Source organism: Stomoxys calcitrans, chromosome 1 (assembly GCF_963082655.1).
Source record: "Stomoxys calcitrans chromosome 1, idStoCalc2.1, whole genome shotgun sequence".
In the NCBI taxonomy this organism is placed as follows: domain Eukaryota; kingdom Metazoa; phylum Arthropoda; class Insecta; order Diptera; family Muscidae; genus Stomoxys; species Stomoxys calcitrans.
In genome coordinates this window covers 168,600,923-168,620,418 of record NC_081552.1, presented here as the reverse complement: position 1 = coordinate 168,620,418, position 19,496 = coordinate 168,600,923, and the positions used below count along the sequence as shown (strand labels likewise).

The window sequence follows — 19,496 nt, the reverse complement described above, 5'->3', positions numbered from 1 at the left end:
TGACACAAGCGAGTCATTCAGGGCCTTCGTGGTCCGCTTGACCACTATGTCTATATCTTCCATAGCTTCTACTTCCTTTTCTAGTCTAGAAGAGATAGACGTGCAGAATTTGTACTGAAATTTATCCCAATCCGCTTTTCTTCTGTTTAGCCGAGGGACCACTACTTAAGTATTTTCTCTAAGGCTGAAACTAATATAACGATGGTCAGAGAAGCTGTGGTCATACAATACTTCCTAGTCGCATATTTTTCCACTTATATCTTCCGACACAAAGGTAATATCTAGTACCTCTTGCCTCTTCCTGGTAATAAAGGTCGGTTTATCCCCTTTATTACAAATTGCCAGATTGCAACTTATAATGTATTCAATAAGCAGCTCACCCCTTTCGTTGACATCCGAACTTCCCCATATGTGGTGATGTTCATTAGCATCACTTCCTACAATGAGCCTTTTTTTTTCCCCAGAACAGCTTCAACAAGCGACTTAAGGTTTGAAGGCAGCATCTCTGAATTCTGTGCCATATATAGGAAAACCAGTAAGTAATGAGACTTGTTTATTTCAAGGCTGGCTACTACTAAATCTTCAGTGCTAAGCGACGGAAGAAGAAAAATATTTAGAATACCCTTTGCAAGAATACAGGCTCTGTGTCTCCCATTTCCCGTACCCTTGAGAAGTTTAAATCCCCGAATTCTTAGTCCACGTACCATTCCTTTGTCCTGTCCTGGTTCAATAATGGATTCAATATTCTCGATGACCGCTTGTCGCTTGCTGGCATGATGGCGTATGCGCGGCTAGTGCTCGCCGGATGGGGTGGTTCTTTGCGCAAGCGAATCAAACACAGGAACAAAAAGTTTTACATGCCAGTCTAGAAAAGTAAAGGGGATGTCTGGCCCGAAAGAGAAACAGCAACTAAACTAACTAATATGTCTAATGATAAAAAGGAAGCACCACACCTACCTGCCGGAATGCCTTCTCGTCTGGTGTTCCGACGAGGAATAGCCCTCCCTCTGGAGCAGGAGCTCCACCATAGCAACAAAGGAAACCTGTTGCCCCGTACCTACCTCTTCATCTTACTATCCCCCTCCTATCCCCTCCTTAAGATCTACACGATCTTAGTAAAAGACATCATTTTTTTTCAAGAACGTTATAAACATTTCAAGTTGGTTTTATTTCCTAAAGCAATCCATAATGGCCTCATCAAAGTTCAAAAATTCACATTCTTTAAACATTGATTAAAAGGGTAAAACTAGTCACGACGTTACTGCAATTCAATAGACTTTAGCTTAAAAAAAAACAATGTAAAAGAAACTGATACATATACTAATATTTATGGGTACATGGCTAGATTTAATCGGATTTAATGGCCTCTCATCGCTTCCTCTTCTTCTTTCAGGGCTCCTGCCGCCGAACATGGGTCTGCCCCCGCTGGAAGCTTACGTGCTGTCCGTCCGTCTATGTCCGTCCAAATCTTGTAATAGTATTGTGTAAGTATTAGTATTATTAAACAAAAATAAAAGGGTTTTTAAATTAGTTTTCTCTTTATAATTTTCTTTTCATTAGGCCATTATCTCACGCCTGAAAGGATGGCAGTCGGGTTGATTTGGCTGGGACAAACATCCCTACGGAAACTCCCTACCTGGCTAGAAAGAGCTCTATCTATGGGGTATGGAACTAGACCAACCAAAGCTAGACTTGGTCTTTTAAAAGATAAGTATAAACCAAATATAATAAAAATGCCTACCTAACAAAACTAATTTATTCTCTTCTATTTTTAGATAATTTATTCGTCCGTCCGTCCGTCCGTCAATGTGTGGAGTATAGGAGTAAGTCTAGGTAAGCTATCACCTGGGGACACTGCTGAATGTGAGTGCCTTGTTCTGGAAGTCCCACGATGGTGCAGAAAGGATGAGCCGGTGGTGAGCAAGCTGAGCGGTTGTTTTAATCGTCTTTTTTTTTCAATTGATTTTTAGTTTATAATTAGTTCGTAATGTAGTTCTTTTTTTTTTTTGTTTTAATAATAACAGCTTTTTATTCAGTTTCTTTTGCTTTAAAAGATTAGCTATTAAGTCGGTTTTTAAGCGTAGCTTTTAATGCAATTTCTAATTCAATAGTTGGTAGTTTAGTTTTAAAGATAATTTGGTTTTCCTCTTTCTTGTTGATTAGTTTTTGAAAGTTCTTTGGTTTTCTTTTTTTTTTTCAATAAAGAAATAGAAACAGTTCGACTCGGATTTTTTATATATATTTTTTTTTTTTTTTAAACTATTTGTTTTACTTGGGATCTTAATATATTCAATTCATAGTTTTTCTGTTTGAGATCATCCAAATATATTTTTCCTTTTGCTTATTTGGTATTTAATAACCAAGAGCATTAACCAAAAACAACAACACCAAAACTGCACTTGACTGCACTTCACTTTCCTCGTTTCAATTCCTCACTTTTGTTTCGGCTGCCAGGCTCACCTCCGGTTTGCTGCACGTTTAAAATCGAAAAGAAAGATCTTTCTTCCCAGGCTAGTGGCCTACGTTGTCATTTTGTCCATCATGGCGCTCTTCCCAGCCAGAACTTCCTCTGATGGGCCAAATGACAACACCACACCAACTGTCCTACTGTCAATCAGTCAGGGGTCGTGGTTTATGCTAAGCAGCTGACAACGTTCGTCAAATGTCCGCTAGATGGCGCTTCGAGCGACATTAAGGCGCACGCGACAAACCCAACCATCCTTTGAACACCACTGTCAAAGGATGGGAGGGAAAAATGTGCGAATTTTCAAGATATCTCTTGTTCTATAATCGAATAAATCCGAACGGCAATCCCTAAAATCGAACTTGGTAGGCCATCCCTACATTTCTGGTGCACTACCTTACATTAGTATACCCTGGAATACATCATTTCGGTACGACCTATCGTTCAGCTGACCGATATTAAAATCCCTCGTTTTCTGGCAAAGGTTGTACAAACTGACTTGAGATTCGTTATACTATCTTCCTACGGGATTTACTACCCTAAATAATAATGCATCTAATTATACTTCTCATTTCTTTCTTGTCAAAATAACGCGTCTCATAATGTATACGCCCCTTAGGTACGATAAATTGAATGGCCATTATAAATGACAGCCGTACATGTTTCATCATTGAAATAGAGACGACACACCATATGAGTGGCCGCACCTCTGTAACGCCGTTCACATCAATGAATGGCCACTGTCATTCATAATTAATTGAAAAAAACCCAGCACCACAGCACCACGGACCGGCCATTGCAAAAAAAATAAATTATGGTAAGTATTGTGTAGCAAAAAAAAAAAAAATAAACAAAATGACATGAAAAATATAAGGTGTGTATCGTTCTCGCGTGTTGTTTTCTTTTTTACGTGATTTGGTGGAAATTTCGTGCTAAGATGAATGCCATGCGGGAATAATACTACGTGTGTGTGTGTGTGTGTGTATAAATGCAAAAAAAATAGATAAATGAATGGAATCGAAATGTCCATTAAATATTAAACCGGTTGCAACAAAAACATCGTGTTTTCCTGAATTCATACTTCCAAACTCGTGTTTTTGGGTCATGTAAAGTACATATAAGTATATGCCGCTGATTAAATGGAATTCAACAGAAAAAAATAAAAACAGCCTCCGACTACAAAATGATTACGTCTTGTTGCGCATATTGGTAAAATGTACAAAAAATTATATGTGCGAGATAAAATAAAATGCGAAGCAAAAAAACAAAACAATAGTTTTCCTGGCGTTCGTGTGTGTAGTGTGATAGTATTGTAGTGTTAGAGCCATCGCGTGAGATTACGGTACCCCTGCCCAAGTGTGTAAATCACTCAAGTATGAATGGTGGGGGGGGGGTGTACTAAAACCAAACTTAGTGACAAAAGGAAAGCAGTACTCTCATGAAATGTGAAGTGAAGGGGGAAGCTAACAAAGTAAATTGCAAAACTATGTAGTGCCATGAAGTGAGTGTAATCACAAAGGTAGAATAAAGCAAAAAATTAAAAGTCGGACAGACTTGAAATTCTCTTCCTCTTACTGTGAAACAACAAGATCAAAACAAAGGCCTATTGTGAATTACTATTAAGATCCGTGAACTGAAAAGAAAGTTTCGCAAGAAAGTACAAGTGAAATGAAAGTTAAAAAAAACTTAGGAAATTGTTAAAATTTATAGGAATTGTGCAAGAACAAAAAAACGAAATGGAAAAAGAGAAATTATAAGTTCACGAAATATACGATTAACATAAAAGGAAATTTTCTAAAAACAAAAAAAAAGGTAATGAAACTACGGTGGAATACAGGAACCATTCCCTAAAAAAAACAAAAATCCAACGAAAGTTCAATCAAAAATGATAAAAATCAAAAAGTCATGAAATCAACAAAAATTAAAACAGGAAAATTAAATACAGAAAATACATAAAAAATGTTAAAAATCAATAGATATTCTCCTTTGCAAGAAAACCACAAATCTGGGAAAAATTTAATATTTGCGAAAACCAAAAATTCTGAGAAACTCTAAAAAAAAATAATAAACAAATCAAAATTGTAAAAAGTCAAAGTGAATATAGGTATAAGATTGAAGTGTATATCCACCGTGGAGCATAAAATTCAAGCAAAGTCTAAATAAATTAAAAATCTGTTTTCCTTTCTTTTTGTGAAATGGAAAACTTACGAAGTGGAAAAGTCATTTCCTAAACATAGTGGACTTGATTGGAAACTTCTTAAGTCTTCTCCTTCCTATTGCAAAAAAGGTAATTCTATTCCTATCTGTCCATATCATTGCAGATTCCACAAAACGTAAATAGAAGAACAGTGCGAACAATGGGACGAAGAGGACGATGTATGAACCGCGCCCAAGCGGAAAGTGGCTGTACGAGGTAGGTAATCAATGCATCGTTTAACAAAGGAATAACCTTCTGATTCCCTAGGTACCAACACACTTCCTGCCAGCCATTCGTGGCCCACCAAGGTAAGTGCATTTCCTCTCTCTATTCCCTTCCCATTGCGGCTTGTTTGGCGTACATAAAAAGCCAGAAAGTCATGCTATCCAATCAAAATCGTGAAAGGTGTTGACCTACTTCTAACCCAAAAAGCCATTGACTAAGCCCAATCGAAATAAGCGCCGATACAAATATCCACCGGCCCATATCCGGGTCCAAATCATGTGTGACCAAAACTCCCCTTGGAGCATTACCTGTCCCAGAGTTATCTACGGTGCTCCTGAAGACCCACTTCGGGGATGGGTACCAGAGTCATCGTCACCGGATACGGCGTTTCGGCCTATTCACCGTGGTGAATCTGCCTCGTGCCCTTCCTCACACTGGGATTCCAACTGCTGTAATTGTCCTCTGGCAGATCATAGCCCTTACCGTCTTACCCCTTACTACGAAGTGCATCCTAATGTCATAGATTCACTGGGGCACAGGGGTAGACTCTGGAGGACTATGACACGTCACAAGGTGACCGCCCAGAGACGTTAGCACCTGTTGGAATCACCATTTAAGGGAAGCTTTTGCAGTACTCTGGTTACGAAACTCTGGCGCACATCTCCGATGCTTGGTGCAAATGGTTCATCGTTGACTCTCTGGTCAGTAAGCCCTTGGAAAAGATAAAGCCACTCAATGACCCAGATCGTACCCATCTGTCGGCTGCCGAAGATATATGCCCTTGTAAGGTTGGAAAAGCCAAGTCATAACTAGCCCAATCAATCAGCGCCTGGCCTATGCCCAAATAACACTCCTTCCAAGAACTCTGTACAGCCAAACAAACCATTTTGCATTTCCGCCATTTATCTCTATCTTTCCAGCATTGGATCGCACCCGTGAGAGACCACCAGAAAGAAAGGTAAGGATATCTCGTCCATCTTCTGACATATATTCAAATCACCAAAGTGATTGTTGTACTTTCCCTTCCAGCCTACTTTCAAAGCAACGGCCGAGAAGACCACTACCCAGCAACACCAGCCATAAAGGAAAGCTTGGACCACTAAGACACTAGGTGGAAAAACAGAGGTCGCCAACCTACATCATCAATCTTAGGGCAGCCGGCTGTACATACCTGATTGACCCAAGGGAATCTCCCATTGGCAAGAGCTGCCGCCTCAGTGTCCAATACACTGTTAAAACAACAACAGCCATCACGTAAACGGTGAGTATGTGAGCCACTCAAACCAAATATCTGCCAGAACTAGCGTAGGCTACAAGTCGCAATAGTCTCACACCGGGTAATTTGAGAAAAAAAGAAATAAATATAGACAATACATGTCAATATTGGCAGTTACCAAAATAACAGTCTCTAACTGCAGTTCGTAAGGTCTGCAGACCTTTAAAAAAAATTAAAAAAATTCGCCAATACCGTCTGGGTATCTGGCATCTCCTCTCAATCGCCACCGAAAAAAAACAGGGCTTGAAACCTTGCAGTTCAAACCACTGTTGTGGAAAAAACTTCACGAACTGTAAAAAACAATTCCCAACCATATTTCGGCCGCCAAAACGCTACCGTACCAAGATACACTAGTCCAAACTAGCTCTCCTCTCTAAACGCCGCCGAAAAATATATGAGTCTGGGTTAAGTATTCATAACCCAAGTTGCAAAAAAAAAATTAAATCTGTGAAATCACGGAAGCCCTCTAAACCAACCTACTGTTTTAAATCCTTAGTGTGGTATACACCCAAAGGTTTACCCTTCAGGTCCTCTACCTCATAAAGACAATTGCCTACGGGTCTAACTATCCGGCATTTGTGAAACTTTAGGCCAAGCTTCGCATTGAATTGGTTCTTGAAGTCGCTTTGTTGAAAACTTCTTCGGTACACCTCCTGACCGGGTATAAATTTGACGACTCTACTGCGGATGTTGTACCTCTTCTCGTTGCCCAAATACGCCTTATGTAGGTTATCTCTGACGGTCTTCCTTATTAGCTCCAGCTTAGCCGACTTCGGAATGATTTCACTTTCGGGATCATTCAACAACTGCAACCTCTTCGCCAGGGCGTACACACTGCCATGATTTACCATGTTCATGCCAAACAAGGCAAAGTAAGGTGTAACCCCTATTGAAGAGTGCACCGAGGAGCGCAACGAGCACTCTATCTCAGACAAATGCTTGTCCCAATCCTGGTGGCTTTCCTTCAAGTACGACCGTATAGCCGCCAGGATGGACTGATTCACCCTTTCCGAAGCATTTGCCTGAGGAGAGTGCGTAGCCGTTCTTAGGTGACTGATCCCGAAGTTCTTCATCAACTCCTGGAACTCCTTGGCGACGAACTGTTGCCCATTGTCCGACACAACAGTCTCGGGCGTCCCGAACTTGTGAAAGACTTCAGAAACCAAAAATTTTATAACGTTTCTGGCACTGGCCTTGGCCATCGCCTTCAAAAGTACAAACTTGCTCAGATGGTCTAGAACAATAAAAATGAAAGAATTGCCATTCTTAGATCGAGGATACGGGCCTAAGAAATCGATATAGATTCTCTGGAATGGTCTCTCTGTCAGGCTCTCCTTTCCCATTGGGGTACGAAGGGTAGTATTGGCTGGTTTCGTGGACTTACACACTTCGCAGCTCTGCACAAATTCCCTAACCTGAGTGGTCATGTTCGGCCAATAGCAATATCCCCTCACTCTTCTCAGGGTTTTGTGAAAGCCGCCATGTGAAGCCTGCGGTGGACAGTGAGACCTCCTAATTATGTCTGCCGTCAACTCTTGGGGAACCCATAGCTTCCAGGAAAAGTCCTCGTGGATGGGTATGCCATCATAATGCTGGGTCCTCTTGTAAACGTACCCGTCTACAACTCTCAAGTCCGGCAAGTTCTCGGCGTTATCTGAAATAGTTGTGATCAGCTCCTTGTAACTCTCCGACCTAAAAGCTTCTGACTCCAAATCAATCAAGGCTTCCAAATCTGTGGATAACTCCTCCATATTATACCTGGACAACGTGTCCGGTACGACGTTCTTGGACCCCTGCCTATGTTCCACCTCAAAAGAAAAGGACTGGAGGTGCAAACTCCACCTAGCCAAGCGTCCGCTAAGGTCTTTATGTGACATCAGCCACTTTAAACTGCTATGGTCCGTGATAATGGTGAAAGGCATCAACTCGATGTATGGGCGAAACTTCTTCACCGCCATTACCACGGCCAAGCATTCTCTTTCCGTAACGGAATAATTCCGCTGAGCAGACGTCAACTTCTGGGAGAAGTACGCTATTGGATGCTCTCCGCCTTCTTCGTCCTTCTGGAAAAGGACAGCTCCAATTCCAAGGTCAGAGGCATCACACTGTACAAAGAAATGCTTCCCAAAATCGGGATGCGTCAAAATAGGACTTGTTACCAGGGCATTTTTCAAATTATTAAATGCTGACTTAGCCTCTTCGGTAAAAACGAAATGTTTGCACTTCTTTAAAGTGTCGAAAATTGGAGCCGCAATGGTGGCATAATTGGGTATAAATCGTCTATACCAACCCGTTGCGCCCATAAAGCTACGGGCTTGTTTGGCCGTCGTCGGATAACTGAACCGAGTTATGGTATCCACCTTGCTTGGATCTGGTTTGAGCTCTCCTCCACCAACTATGTAACCTAAGTAACGAAGCTCCTTAAAGCAAAATTTAGACTTGGCCACATTGATAGTCAATCCGGCTGCGTCTAATAATTCCGCTACCCGCTCTAACAGTACCATATGAGTGTCGAAGTCTGGCGATACTATAAGCAGATCATCCAAGTAGACAAAGACGCGATCACGTATTGCTGAGGGGACCACTTTGTCCATTAGACGGCATAACCTTTGAGCTGCGTTACACAGCCCAAAAGGCATTACCGTGAAGTGATAAAGTGGCCTCCCCGGCACGGTGAACGCTGTCTTCTCTCTACTTGAATGATCCAGGGGTATCTGCCAGAAGGCGTCCTTCAAGTCGACACTCGAGATGAAATAAGTATCACCCAGCCGGCTAAGCAAACCTTCGATGTGCGGGAGCGGATAGGCATCTTTGACCGTAAGAGCGTTGAGCTTTCGTGCGTCCAAGCATAGCCGGTTCTTTTCGCCCTTGCGGACGAGAGTTACCGGGTGACTCCATGCACTCTCACTAGGCTCAATAACTCCCATGGCCAACATCCTATCCAGCTCCGCGTACATCAACTTTTGCACTGCCGGTGAAACTGGGTAATGCTTACTCTTCACAGGTACTGCGTCGCCGGTATCGATGGTGTGGACTTCAGACTTTGTCTTTCCCAACCCCTTCTTGGTATAGCAGGGGAATTTTGCCACTATCATCTCCAAACGTTGCCGTTGTAGATCAGACAGGCTATGAACAGTTCTGTCCTCACCAGTCCCACCATCAGCTTCATCACATAAATTAACACCATTGGTAGTGAGGCTCTCAACAGAAGCGAACAATCCGAAAGCCTTCATAAAGTCTACTCCTAGGAATAGCTCTTTCTTCAAAGTTGGTACCAGATAAAACGTGACCTCACGGGTTCGGTTATTAAAGGTAACTGGCACTGTAAACTTGCCTGCCATTCTGTGCGGGGTCTCATCGGCCGTACTAATAAAAGAGTAAAAATTCCGGACTTCAATACCAATTCTTTTCGTAAATTCAACGCAGCCCTTACCTAGACAACACACAGTGGCTCCACTGTCCAGTAGACCCTCTATCTCAGCGCCCTGAATCTGGATTTTGGTATATAGCCTCGCATCGTCACCTTCATACAAAGAAGCAGAAGCAATAGCGTGACGGATTTGCCTCCTGCGCTTGTAACGCTCTCGCGCCCTCTTTACCTTCGGCGAAATGCTACCAAAAATCCTAGCTCTAGCTTCCTCGTATTCTCTCACACGCACATGCAAAGGCTTCAACTCTCTAATGTGGCTATCTTTCTTAATGATCTTTGGTTCCTGATTAACCAGAATTCTAATTGGTGCTGAATCGGAAATATTAGTCGTTGGTATGTATGCTTCGTTCACTGCTGTGGGGGTTCCGTCTGTGTGGAACGCGCTTCCGCAGTACGAGGCGCGCTCCGTGGCCAGTTTCCCTGACACTTAGGACACTTTGGTGTTACTACTCCCTCTTTACCGCAGCGAAAACAAAAAACTCGGCCTATGGGCATCGGACACTCGACGTAGCTGTGACCCCTCTTCCGGCAATTCCAGCAAGTGTATTTAGTTGTATCCCTCAGCGCGTCTACTTCTACACCGACCGTTTCGTTCCTAGGCTCGACGAAAGCTTCTTCGTAATGCAGCTCATGGACTCTTGGCGGCTGGTAGGGCCTTTGCTGGTAAGCCTGCCTTTGTCCTGCAATCATCGCCTCGGCTCGCTTTACCTCTTGGCGGAAATGGTTCAAACCGTGTATTCGTATTGGGAAAATCAAAGCAGCTAGGGACGATTTCAAATTTCCCTTCATGATTTCCACTAGGTCGCACTCATTATAAGGCACTCGTTGTTGGTTCCTCATTTTAATAATTTCATTGAAAAATTCCTCGAATGGCTCGTTTGGTAATTGACGTCTGTCCATAATCCTTTTTTGTATCTGGAACTCATTCTGGAAGCGTCGAAACTGGGCTAAAAATGCTTCTCTCAGATGTCCCCAGTGATTGAAGGGAGCGATCCGCCGCTGTTGCCAGTACCAGTCCAGCGCACTGCCCTCGAGTAGCTGTGGGAAGTCCCTGAGCAGCTCTTCATACGGATACCCGTAATCCTGCCTCATGGACTCTAGGCGAAAAATGAAATCCTCTGCATCCATTATCTGGTCGCTACCATCAAAACGGACTCCCCACTTTTTCACGTCATATCTCGGACCTGGAGATGGTACTGGGGGATATGGCATGCTCTGTGGAGACTGCCAGTAAGGAGCTTCGGCTGGCTGGAATGCATAGCGCTCATGTGTAGCATCATAGTTCGGTGGGGGTCTAAACCCTGCTCCTGGAGCAGACAACGGTGGTGGATTTACCCTTGAGCCTGCCAATGGTGGTTGTGTAACTGGGCGATTCGGCAATTGATTACTTTCTCTGGGTTGGCGAAAACCTGGCGGTGGTAGCAAAAATTGGTTCTCTGTCCTGGCCCGGTGAGCGGGTATAGCCATGCTTGGAGGCGGCTGCTGAGTGACCACAGGTGGACCACTTTGCCTCACACTCGAAATCTGCTGGCTCAACTCATTTCTTAATTGCTTAATTTCTTCCACGCTCCTCATCAATTGCGCCTGCATCAAACCAACGGATGCCGCCATCTCGTTTAGCTCACTGCCATGTCCTGAGGCCCTTTGGAATCCCATGTCATCTCGCCGAAAATCTCGCCGTATGTCTTGGGCGGTCTGGCTAGCGAATTCTGGCGAAACTACCGTGTTGTTTAACGCCTCCGAACTCACGGACACATCACTCAATACATGCGGTGCGGGTGACGATGTCGTCGCGGTATCCACAACTGCGTTGGTAGGATTTGTGGTCGCAGCGGTCACAGCAGTGTTCTCCGCCATCGGACGAGTGTCTGGTCCTGATGCGGAAATCGGAATGTTGTCATTCATGTCTGGCTGTAGCCTGCTTCCCTTTCTGGTTAATACCATTCCTCTATAATCAATTAATAACCAAAAAGAAATACTAACTCGTCAGCCAACGCACACACTCACTATAAAATATGTTGCACACAATTTCAATAAAAAATCAGGGCTTAAAAAACGCAAATTCAAATAAAAATTCAAACCCAAAATATATATAAGAAAAAAACAATAATAATAACCTAAACGTCGATTAATACCTCAACCTAAAACTAAATTGTCCTAAGACTGTAGCCTAAATCTCTCTGAAGCCTGAACAAAAATTCAACATCAAAATTCAAATTATTAACCTAAATAGTAAAAGGCTACAAAAGCTTAGGTAAAGAAAATTAAAAACTTCAATCCAAAAACAAAAACTAGACTGCGAAACGAAAAGTACTTGAAATGCTTAAGATGTTGGGGATAGGTTTTTCAGGGGTGGGTAAGATGAAGAGTAGGGTATATATATTCCAATAAAATTGACAATTATCAGCCTTATTGAACGTGTTATTGCTTCCTTACAGGTTTGTGGGTGCTTCGGATGAACTCTAATGGAAAAAGGAATACCTCACGCAGACTTTGACCGGAGAGATGCCTGGTGAACATTAGTTTGGTCTGAGACCGATGGCTAGGAGCACAATGACCCCTCCAGTCAGACTCCGGTGAGGTACTTTCGGTCTATTGTTACTTACTCTAATGGCTGGTATTGTAGACTAACCCTAAATTAAAGCTATTAGTCCCCTAGTATATTACTAACTAAACTAAGACCATAAATTAGGGCAGACTCACAATAAGATGTGTTTACCAGGAGCCTTCTGCTCAAACCCCAGGAAGGTTGACGGCTTCGCGGACTAATTTATTTGAAATCCTGCCGGGACCGGAAACTCCTAATCCATCACAAGAAAAACTTCCTAGCAAACACTTACCATTTCTAATTAATTCAAACTATTGCAATTATAACAAACCTTAACTCTAGTCTAACCTATGGCTACCAATCCTAATCTGTCTAACGACTTCCGGTTGGGTCCTAGACTAAATGCGAATTCGTTTGTCTTTCTAAGGCACGATTTAGAGTATTGGCAAACGCAGAGGACTCTTGAGATTAACCCTACGTGACCTAAAATCTAAATCGTACTACTAAACTAAACCTATGTTTCTTTTTCGGGCCCCACGTTGGGCGCCATTTTGTCCTGTCCTGGTTCAATAATGGATTCAATATTCTCGATGACCGCTTGTCGCTTGCTGGCATGATGGCGTATGCGCGGCTAGTGCTCGCCGGATGGGGTGGTTCTTTGCGCAAGCGAATCAAACACAGGAACAAAAAGTTTTACATGCCAGTCTAGAAAAGTAAAGGGGATGTCTGGCCCGAAAGAGAAACAGCAACTAAACTAACTAATATGTCTAATGATAAAAAGGAAGCACCACACCTACCTGCCGGAATGCCTTCTCGTCTGGTGTTCCGACGAGGAATAGCCCTCCCTCTGGAGCAGGAGCTCCACCATAGCAACAAAGGAAACCTGTTGCCCCGTACCTACCTCTTCATCTTACTATCCCCCTCCTATCCCCTCCTTAAGATCTACACGATCTTAGTAAAAGACATCATTTTTTTTCAAGAACGTTATAAACATTTCAAGTTGGTTTTATTTCCTAAAGCAATCCATAATGGCCTCATCAAAGTTCAAAAATTCACATTCTTTAAACATTGATTAAAAGGGTAAAACTAGTCACGACGTTACTGCAATTCAATAGACTTTAGCTTAAAAAAAAACAATGTAAAAGAAACTGATACATATACTAATATTTATGGGTACATGGCTAGATTTAATCGGATTTAATGGCCTCTCATCGCTTCCTCTTCTTCTTTCAGGGCTCCTGCCGCCGAACATGGGTCTGCCCCCGCTGGAAGCTTACGTGCTGTCCGTCCGTCTATGTCCGTCCAAATCTTGTAATAGTATTGTGTAAGTATTAGTATTATTAAACAAAAATAAAAGGGTTTTTAAATTAGTTTTCTCTTTATAATTTTCTTTTCATTAGGCCATTATCTCACGCCTGAAAGGATGGCAGTCGGGTTGATTTGGCTGGGACAAACATCCCTACGGAAACTCCCTACCTGGCTAGAAAGAGCTCTATCTATGGGGTATGGAACTAGACCAACCAAAGCTAGACTTGGTCTTTTAAAAGATAAGTATAAACCAAATATAATAAAAATGCCTACCTAACAAAACTAATTTATTCTCTTCTATTTTTAGATAATTTATTCGTCCGTCCGTCCGTCCGTCAATGTGTGGAGTATAGGAGTAAGTCTAGGTAAGCTATCACCTGGGGACACTGCTGAATGTGAGTGCCTTGTTCTGGAAGTCCCACGATGGTGCAGAAAGGATGAGCCGGTGGTGAGCAAGCTGAGCGGTTGTTTTAATCGTCTTTTTTTTTCAATTGATTTTTAGTTTATAATTAGTTCGTAATGTAGTTCTTTTTTTTTTTTGTTTTAATAATAACAGCTTTTTATTCAGTTTCTTTTGCTTTAAAAGATTAGCTATTAAGTCGGTTTTTAAGCGTAGCTTTTAATGCAATTTCTAATTCAATAGTTGGTAGTTTAGTTTTAAAGATAATTTGGTTTTCCTCTTTCTTGTTGATTAGTTTTTGAAAGTTCTTTGGTTTTCTTTTTTTTTTTCAATAAAGAAATAGAAACAGTTCGACTCGGATTTTTTATATATATTTTTTTTTTTTTTTAAACTATTTGTTTTACTTGGGATCTTAATATATTCAATTCATAGTTTTTCTGTTTGAGATCATCCAAATATATTTTTCCTTTTGCTTATTTGGTATTTAATAACCAAGAGCATTAACCAAAAACAACAACACCAAAACTGCACTTGACTGCACTTCACTTTCCTCGTTTCAATTCCTCACTTTTGTTTCGGCTGCCAGGCTCACCTCCGGTTTGCTGCACGTTTAAAATCGAAAAGAAAGATCTTTCTTCCCAGGCTAGTGGCCTATGTTGTCATTTTGTCCATCATGGCGCTCTTCCCAGCCAGAACTTCCTCTGATGGGCCAAATGACAACACCACACCAACTGTCCTACTGTCAATCAGTCAGGGGTCGTGGTTTATGCTAAGCAGCTGACAACGTTCGTCAAATGTCCGCTAGATGGCGCTTCGAGCGACATTAAGGCGCACGCGACACCTTCACACATCCATGGTTCCTGGATAAGAACCACGTCAAATCTCCCACGCTCACGCTCTGGATCCCCCCATAGGATTTTCGCCGTCCTACCGACCGTTTCGCTGTTCCACAATGTTGCATGCGCATTTGTCGCCCACTCCCTTAACTCGGTCTGCGTCGACCCGAAAGGCTTCGGGTTAACCAAGTTTTTTGACGGCAGTCCTCTGGCCTTCACCGCCAAATCGACTGCTCTTTCATTTTCCCTTACTCCGTTATGGCCCGGCACCCAAACGATGAGGATTTTGCCATCCTCAGAGAAGGCGTTAATCTCCTTCTTACACTGCAAGACTGTTCGTGACCTTACCGTCCTGGTTGTTATTGCCCTTATTTCAATTTTACTATCGGTAAAGATATTCACACTCGACGTCCTCCCGTTAGCACCATGCCACTTCACGCATTCCGTGATCGCCCGGATCACCGCCTGCAGGACCGTATTATGGTCAGGCAGTCTAAAACAGATGTCAGTCCCTGGGTTCTCAATGTAAACCTCCAGATCCACTCTGTCCCGTAGCTTTGATCCATCCGTGTACCATGATCTTCCAGATGGCAATACTAGGGTTCCGTCAATCCAAGACTGTGCCGATGGCAGTAGTGCCTCGCACTCGACTTCAAGGTTCATCTCAGGTATCCGATCGGAAACCTCTTCCCTTCCTTCCAGGTTTCCTATCGTCGCCTCGATTATACCGCGATGGTATGAGCTGCTCCCATCCTCAATCCATTCTCCCATCGCCTTAAGTCTCATAGCCGCAGTGGCTGCCTCACACTTAATTTGTATGTCAATGGGTCGGATATCTAGAATAGTTTCGAGTGCCCTAGTGGGCGTGGTCCTCATCGCTCCGCCTATGCCAAGACGACATGTTCTCTGAACCTATTGTACGGTCCTTATGTTGCACAATCCGGGCATAGTGCCCAACATCGAAGTCGTCTTATTGAGGAATCGTGGTGCGATAAATTGGCCCACCTTCGTCTTCCTCGTGAACAGGCATATTTCAGTCTTCTCTGGGTTAACATTGAGACCTCTGTGTCTAGCCCAGTCATATGCCATATGCAAGACCCTTTCGGTCCTTCTGCATAGCTCGTTCGGATCCTTACCCCTTAGAAGTATTATAACATCGTCTGCGTCAGCATCTCAGTCAGCATCCGTAATAGGTTATTTATGGTGGCCACCCATAGGAGTGGCGATAAAATGCCCCCCTGTGGCGTGCCTTGTGCCACTTTCTCCCTTATATTTATGCCATGCGACACACAATTTAGCCACCTGTTCCTTAGCATATGGTTTATCCAGTCTCTAAGGACCTCATCAACCCGGTACTGGTCCAAGGATTGGATCAGTGTGTCGCTCCGCACATTGTTAAAAGCCCCCTCGATGTCAATGCATACCACCAGTGTGCACGTTTTGGCATCGAACGATTCTTCTATTCTATGAACCTCGTGCAGGGCAGTCTCCACCGCGCTTCCCTTGACATAGGCATGCTGTTTGTATTTGAGCAGTTCGCTGGATGTCCTACTCTTTATCATGGTGTCCACATAACGTTCCATGTTTTTGAGTAGAAAGGACGTAAGGCTTATGGATCTGTAGACCTTTGGTGTCGCATAACTTGCCTTGCCGGATTTGGGTATAAACACAACCCTTGCTTCCTGCTAGACTTTCGGAATATATGAAACTCCTAGGCACGCTGTGAAAATTTTGGTCAGACGAGGCGCCAGATAGTCTGTCTCTTTCTCTAGTAACGCCGGGAATATTCCATTGGGTCAGGGTGACTTAAATGGTTTGAAGCTCCTCAAGGATTCCTTCACCATAAATTCCGTAATTATAAACCTTATCAACGTCACTATTCCAAGATTCCAGTGTCTCCGTGAGTCCGTGAGTTAAAAAGTCTACGGACCTCTTTCCCAATATTGCGAATCTCGCCGGTCATCCAGGGTTTTTCTTGGGCTGATTTCCTTTCCCGAAGAGGACAACTATCTTCGAAGAATCCCACCAGTACAGTCGTAATCCTGTTGACATTTTCGTCAATGTCTTCTATGCTTGGACAATCTAAATTATCTTGCCCAAGTCTTCTTCAACTTATTCCGGAAGCTTATCAGATTTGGCGCAGGCCGTGCTATTCTAAACCTAAAGTAGCGATGGTCAGAGAAAGGGTGTTCCATGGAGACGCTCCAATCCTAAACCTCATCGATTAGATTTTCCGAACATATCGTCACATCTAATACCCCCTCCCTAACCCTATTAACAAAGGTAGCGGTGTTACCAATATTAAGTGTTATTAAGTCGTTAGTATTGAAGAACTCTGCCAGGGCTTGGCCCCGCTTATTAGGGTTGGTGCTACCCCACGAAATGTGGTGAGAGTTCGCATCGCACTCTTTTAGCACTTCGTTTCATGTCTGTTTTGTTTTCCTCACCAGCCGTTGCAGCTCCGACGTTGGTGGCGGTGTCGGAGAGTCGGAAGGCAGATAAAGTGATGCCAGGTATGCTCCACCGTCTCCCTGTCTCACTACTGTTGCATCCGACGTTGACAACTCTGGGGAAAATATATAATTCAAATTTCTATGACAATTAACGCAGGTCCTCGGCCGAGTACCAGTGATAGCATAGAATAATTGGTACTTGATATGGTTTAGTCCAGAGACTTTGTTCCGGGTCGTCCATGGTTCCTGAATTAAGGCAATATGAATCTTGCCCTTGCTGATTTTCTCCATCAGAGCGTGTGTAGCAGTTTCGCTCCGGTGGAGGTTTATCTGGATTACCTCAACCATTGGTCCTCCAGTAAATGGGCATCTTGGGAGTAGGTGAAGATCTCATCGTCTGCTCCCTGTTCGTTAGACTGCATTGACTTTCCTGTCACTGCACTGCCTGATGTCATCGTTTTAGGTTCATTGCCTAGTCTAGTCTTCCGACTTTTTATAAAGTCGGTAATGGTTCCATCGTCGGGTCCCTGTTCGTTAAGCATTATTGGGTTTCCATTCTCTGTTCTGCCTGGTGTTTCAATACTAGGGTCTTTGCATATCTTAGCCTTCCAAATCTTAAGTAAATGGGCTTCTTGGGAGAAGGTGATGGTACCATCATCGGCTCCCTATTCGTTGGGTTGCATTGAGTCTCCTGTGGCTGCGCTGCCTAATGTTTCAATATAACGATCCAGACGGTTGAGTGTGGCCGCGGCTCCGTGTTGTTGTGGTGATTTTATAGAAAACAAGCGTCCGTTCCTGTTTGTTGTCGCTGATATCAGTTCGTCTTTTGTTGCACCGTGTTTGTGAATGAAGGGAGCTGTTTCCTGCTTGTTGGTGAGCTGTTTTAATTGCTTTTTGTGAAAATAATTTTCAAGATTGCAAAACTCTTGACTGGAAGGGCAGCTGCTTTGAAAGAAAATAAATAAACATCAGCTGTGCTACTCTTTCAAACCTTTTTGTTGGACCTTGTCATCATTTCAACATATAATCGATTTAAGTGCCTGTTTCATCGATTGCTGAAACTCACAGTGCTGCCATTATACATTTCCTAAAGTGGTGCATAGTTTTAGGCGGTTCATAAAATCTTCCGCCTTATCCCATTACGAACCATTTCTAATCCTCAATCCCCTTTACACTTTACTATTTGCATCATGAGTGTCTCGCCAAAACCAAACAGCCGCAATGATGTGTTTGCTAAACCTATTGAGGCTGGTGCCGATGAACACGTATCTGGGGACGCCAGGGCACCCAAAAGAAATCGGGACAGCATTTTTCAACGATCCTTGGTTGGTAACATATCTAAAACGCCACGACTATCCGATTCACCTTTACGTATGATTCAACTTCTTGATGATCGTTTCGAGAAACTCTGCAGCCGATTTGAAGATCGCATGAAATCCTTACTTCGGGAGTCTGAGAATCGCCTTCTAAATGAGCTAGATAAAAAGCTTTGCGAATTAAGGACAGAAATCGCAGACATTAATGATAGAGTTAATAAACTTGAATCTGCTGCTCTAGAAATTGATCTTCTGAAGGGTGAGATCAAAGAATTAAAACTTCAGGCCCTTAGACAAGAAAATGCCTCAGTTGCAGCGGATGTACGTATATATGGGGTACCGTTTCACGAAAATGAAAATCTATTTAACGTATTTGGGAAAATTTGTGCCAGCTGCAACATTCCTTCTCCCAAGCTCAAAACGATTCACCGCCTGAAGAATAGAAATAATACAAAAGAACGCAATTCACCAGATGCCGTTATTATTGCCACGTTTATGTCTCCTTATGACAAAAATTTCTTCCTGAAGTCACTGTCTGCTTTCAGGAAAAAAAATGGCAATTCCCTTTTGCTCCGTTTATTAGGTCTCGACTCGGATCACAAATTTTACATAAACGAGAATCTATCGAACACCAACTACAGAATACTTCAGGATGCTGTATCGCTAAAGAAGAAAAAACTTATTTACTCGGCGTTCACATTCAAGGGACTCGTGTTTGTTAAACATGGCCCCAACGATGATCCTGTAGTTATTGAACATGCTGACGCCCTAAATAGATTTCGGCATAACGAATTCTCACCGCATTTTGCTAATACCAACGTTCAGTAAATTTTTCAAACTTCACGGAAATTACACAATACTTTTCTCAAACTTTATAACTAGTTTTAAACCATTTTTTAAATTGCTTACCTATTTAATTTTAATATTTTATTTCTTTTATCACTATCTTCAATTTAACAACTTTTACAACATTAATTGTGATCATTTATTCCTCTGCAGCGATACTGATGGTAGAATTTTGATTTATTATTTTATCCTAAAAT

At 42.7% G+C, this 19,496-nt stretch overlaps 1 protein-coding gene and 1 long non-coding RNA gene across 2 annotated transcripts; one reads left to right on the top strand and one right to left on the bottom strand.

Annotated features, from left to right (window-relative positions):
* The first annotated feature begins 746 nt into the window (after window positions 1–746).
* Window positions 747–2,219, top strand: LOC131994294 (uncharacterized). The gene is made up of 2 exons (XR_009396604.1): window positions 747–1,484; window positions 1,561–2,219. It is a non-coding gene; the product is annotated as an uncharacterized LOC131994294 (long non-coding RNA).
* A 6,618-nt stretch (window positions 2,220–8,837) lies between these two features.
* LOC131994293 (uncharacterized) lies at window positions 8,838–14,695 on the bottom strand. Its single transcript, XM_059361021.1, has 2 exons — window positions 9,596–14,695; window positions 8,838–9,528 (listed from the first exon to the last, which is right to left on the bottom strand). The coding sequence occupies exon 1, from the start codon at window positions 11,534–11,536 to the stop codon at window positions 9,941–9,943; it is 1,596 nt and encodes a 531-aa protein (XP_059217004.1). The 5' UTR covers window positions 11,537–14,695; the 3' UTR covers window positions 8,838–9,528; window positions 9,596–9,940.
* Window positions 14,696–19,496: the final 4,801 nt, after the last annotated feature.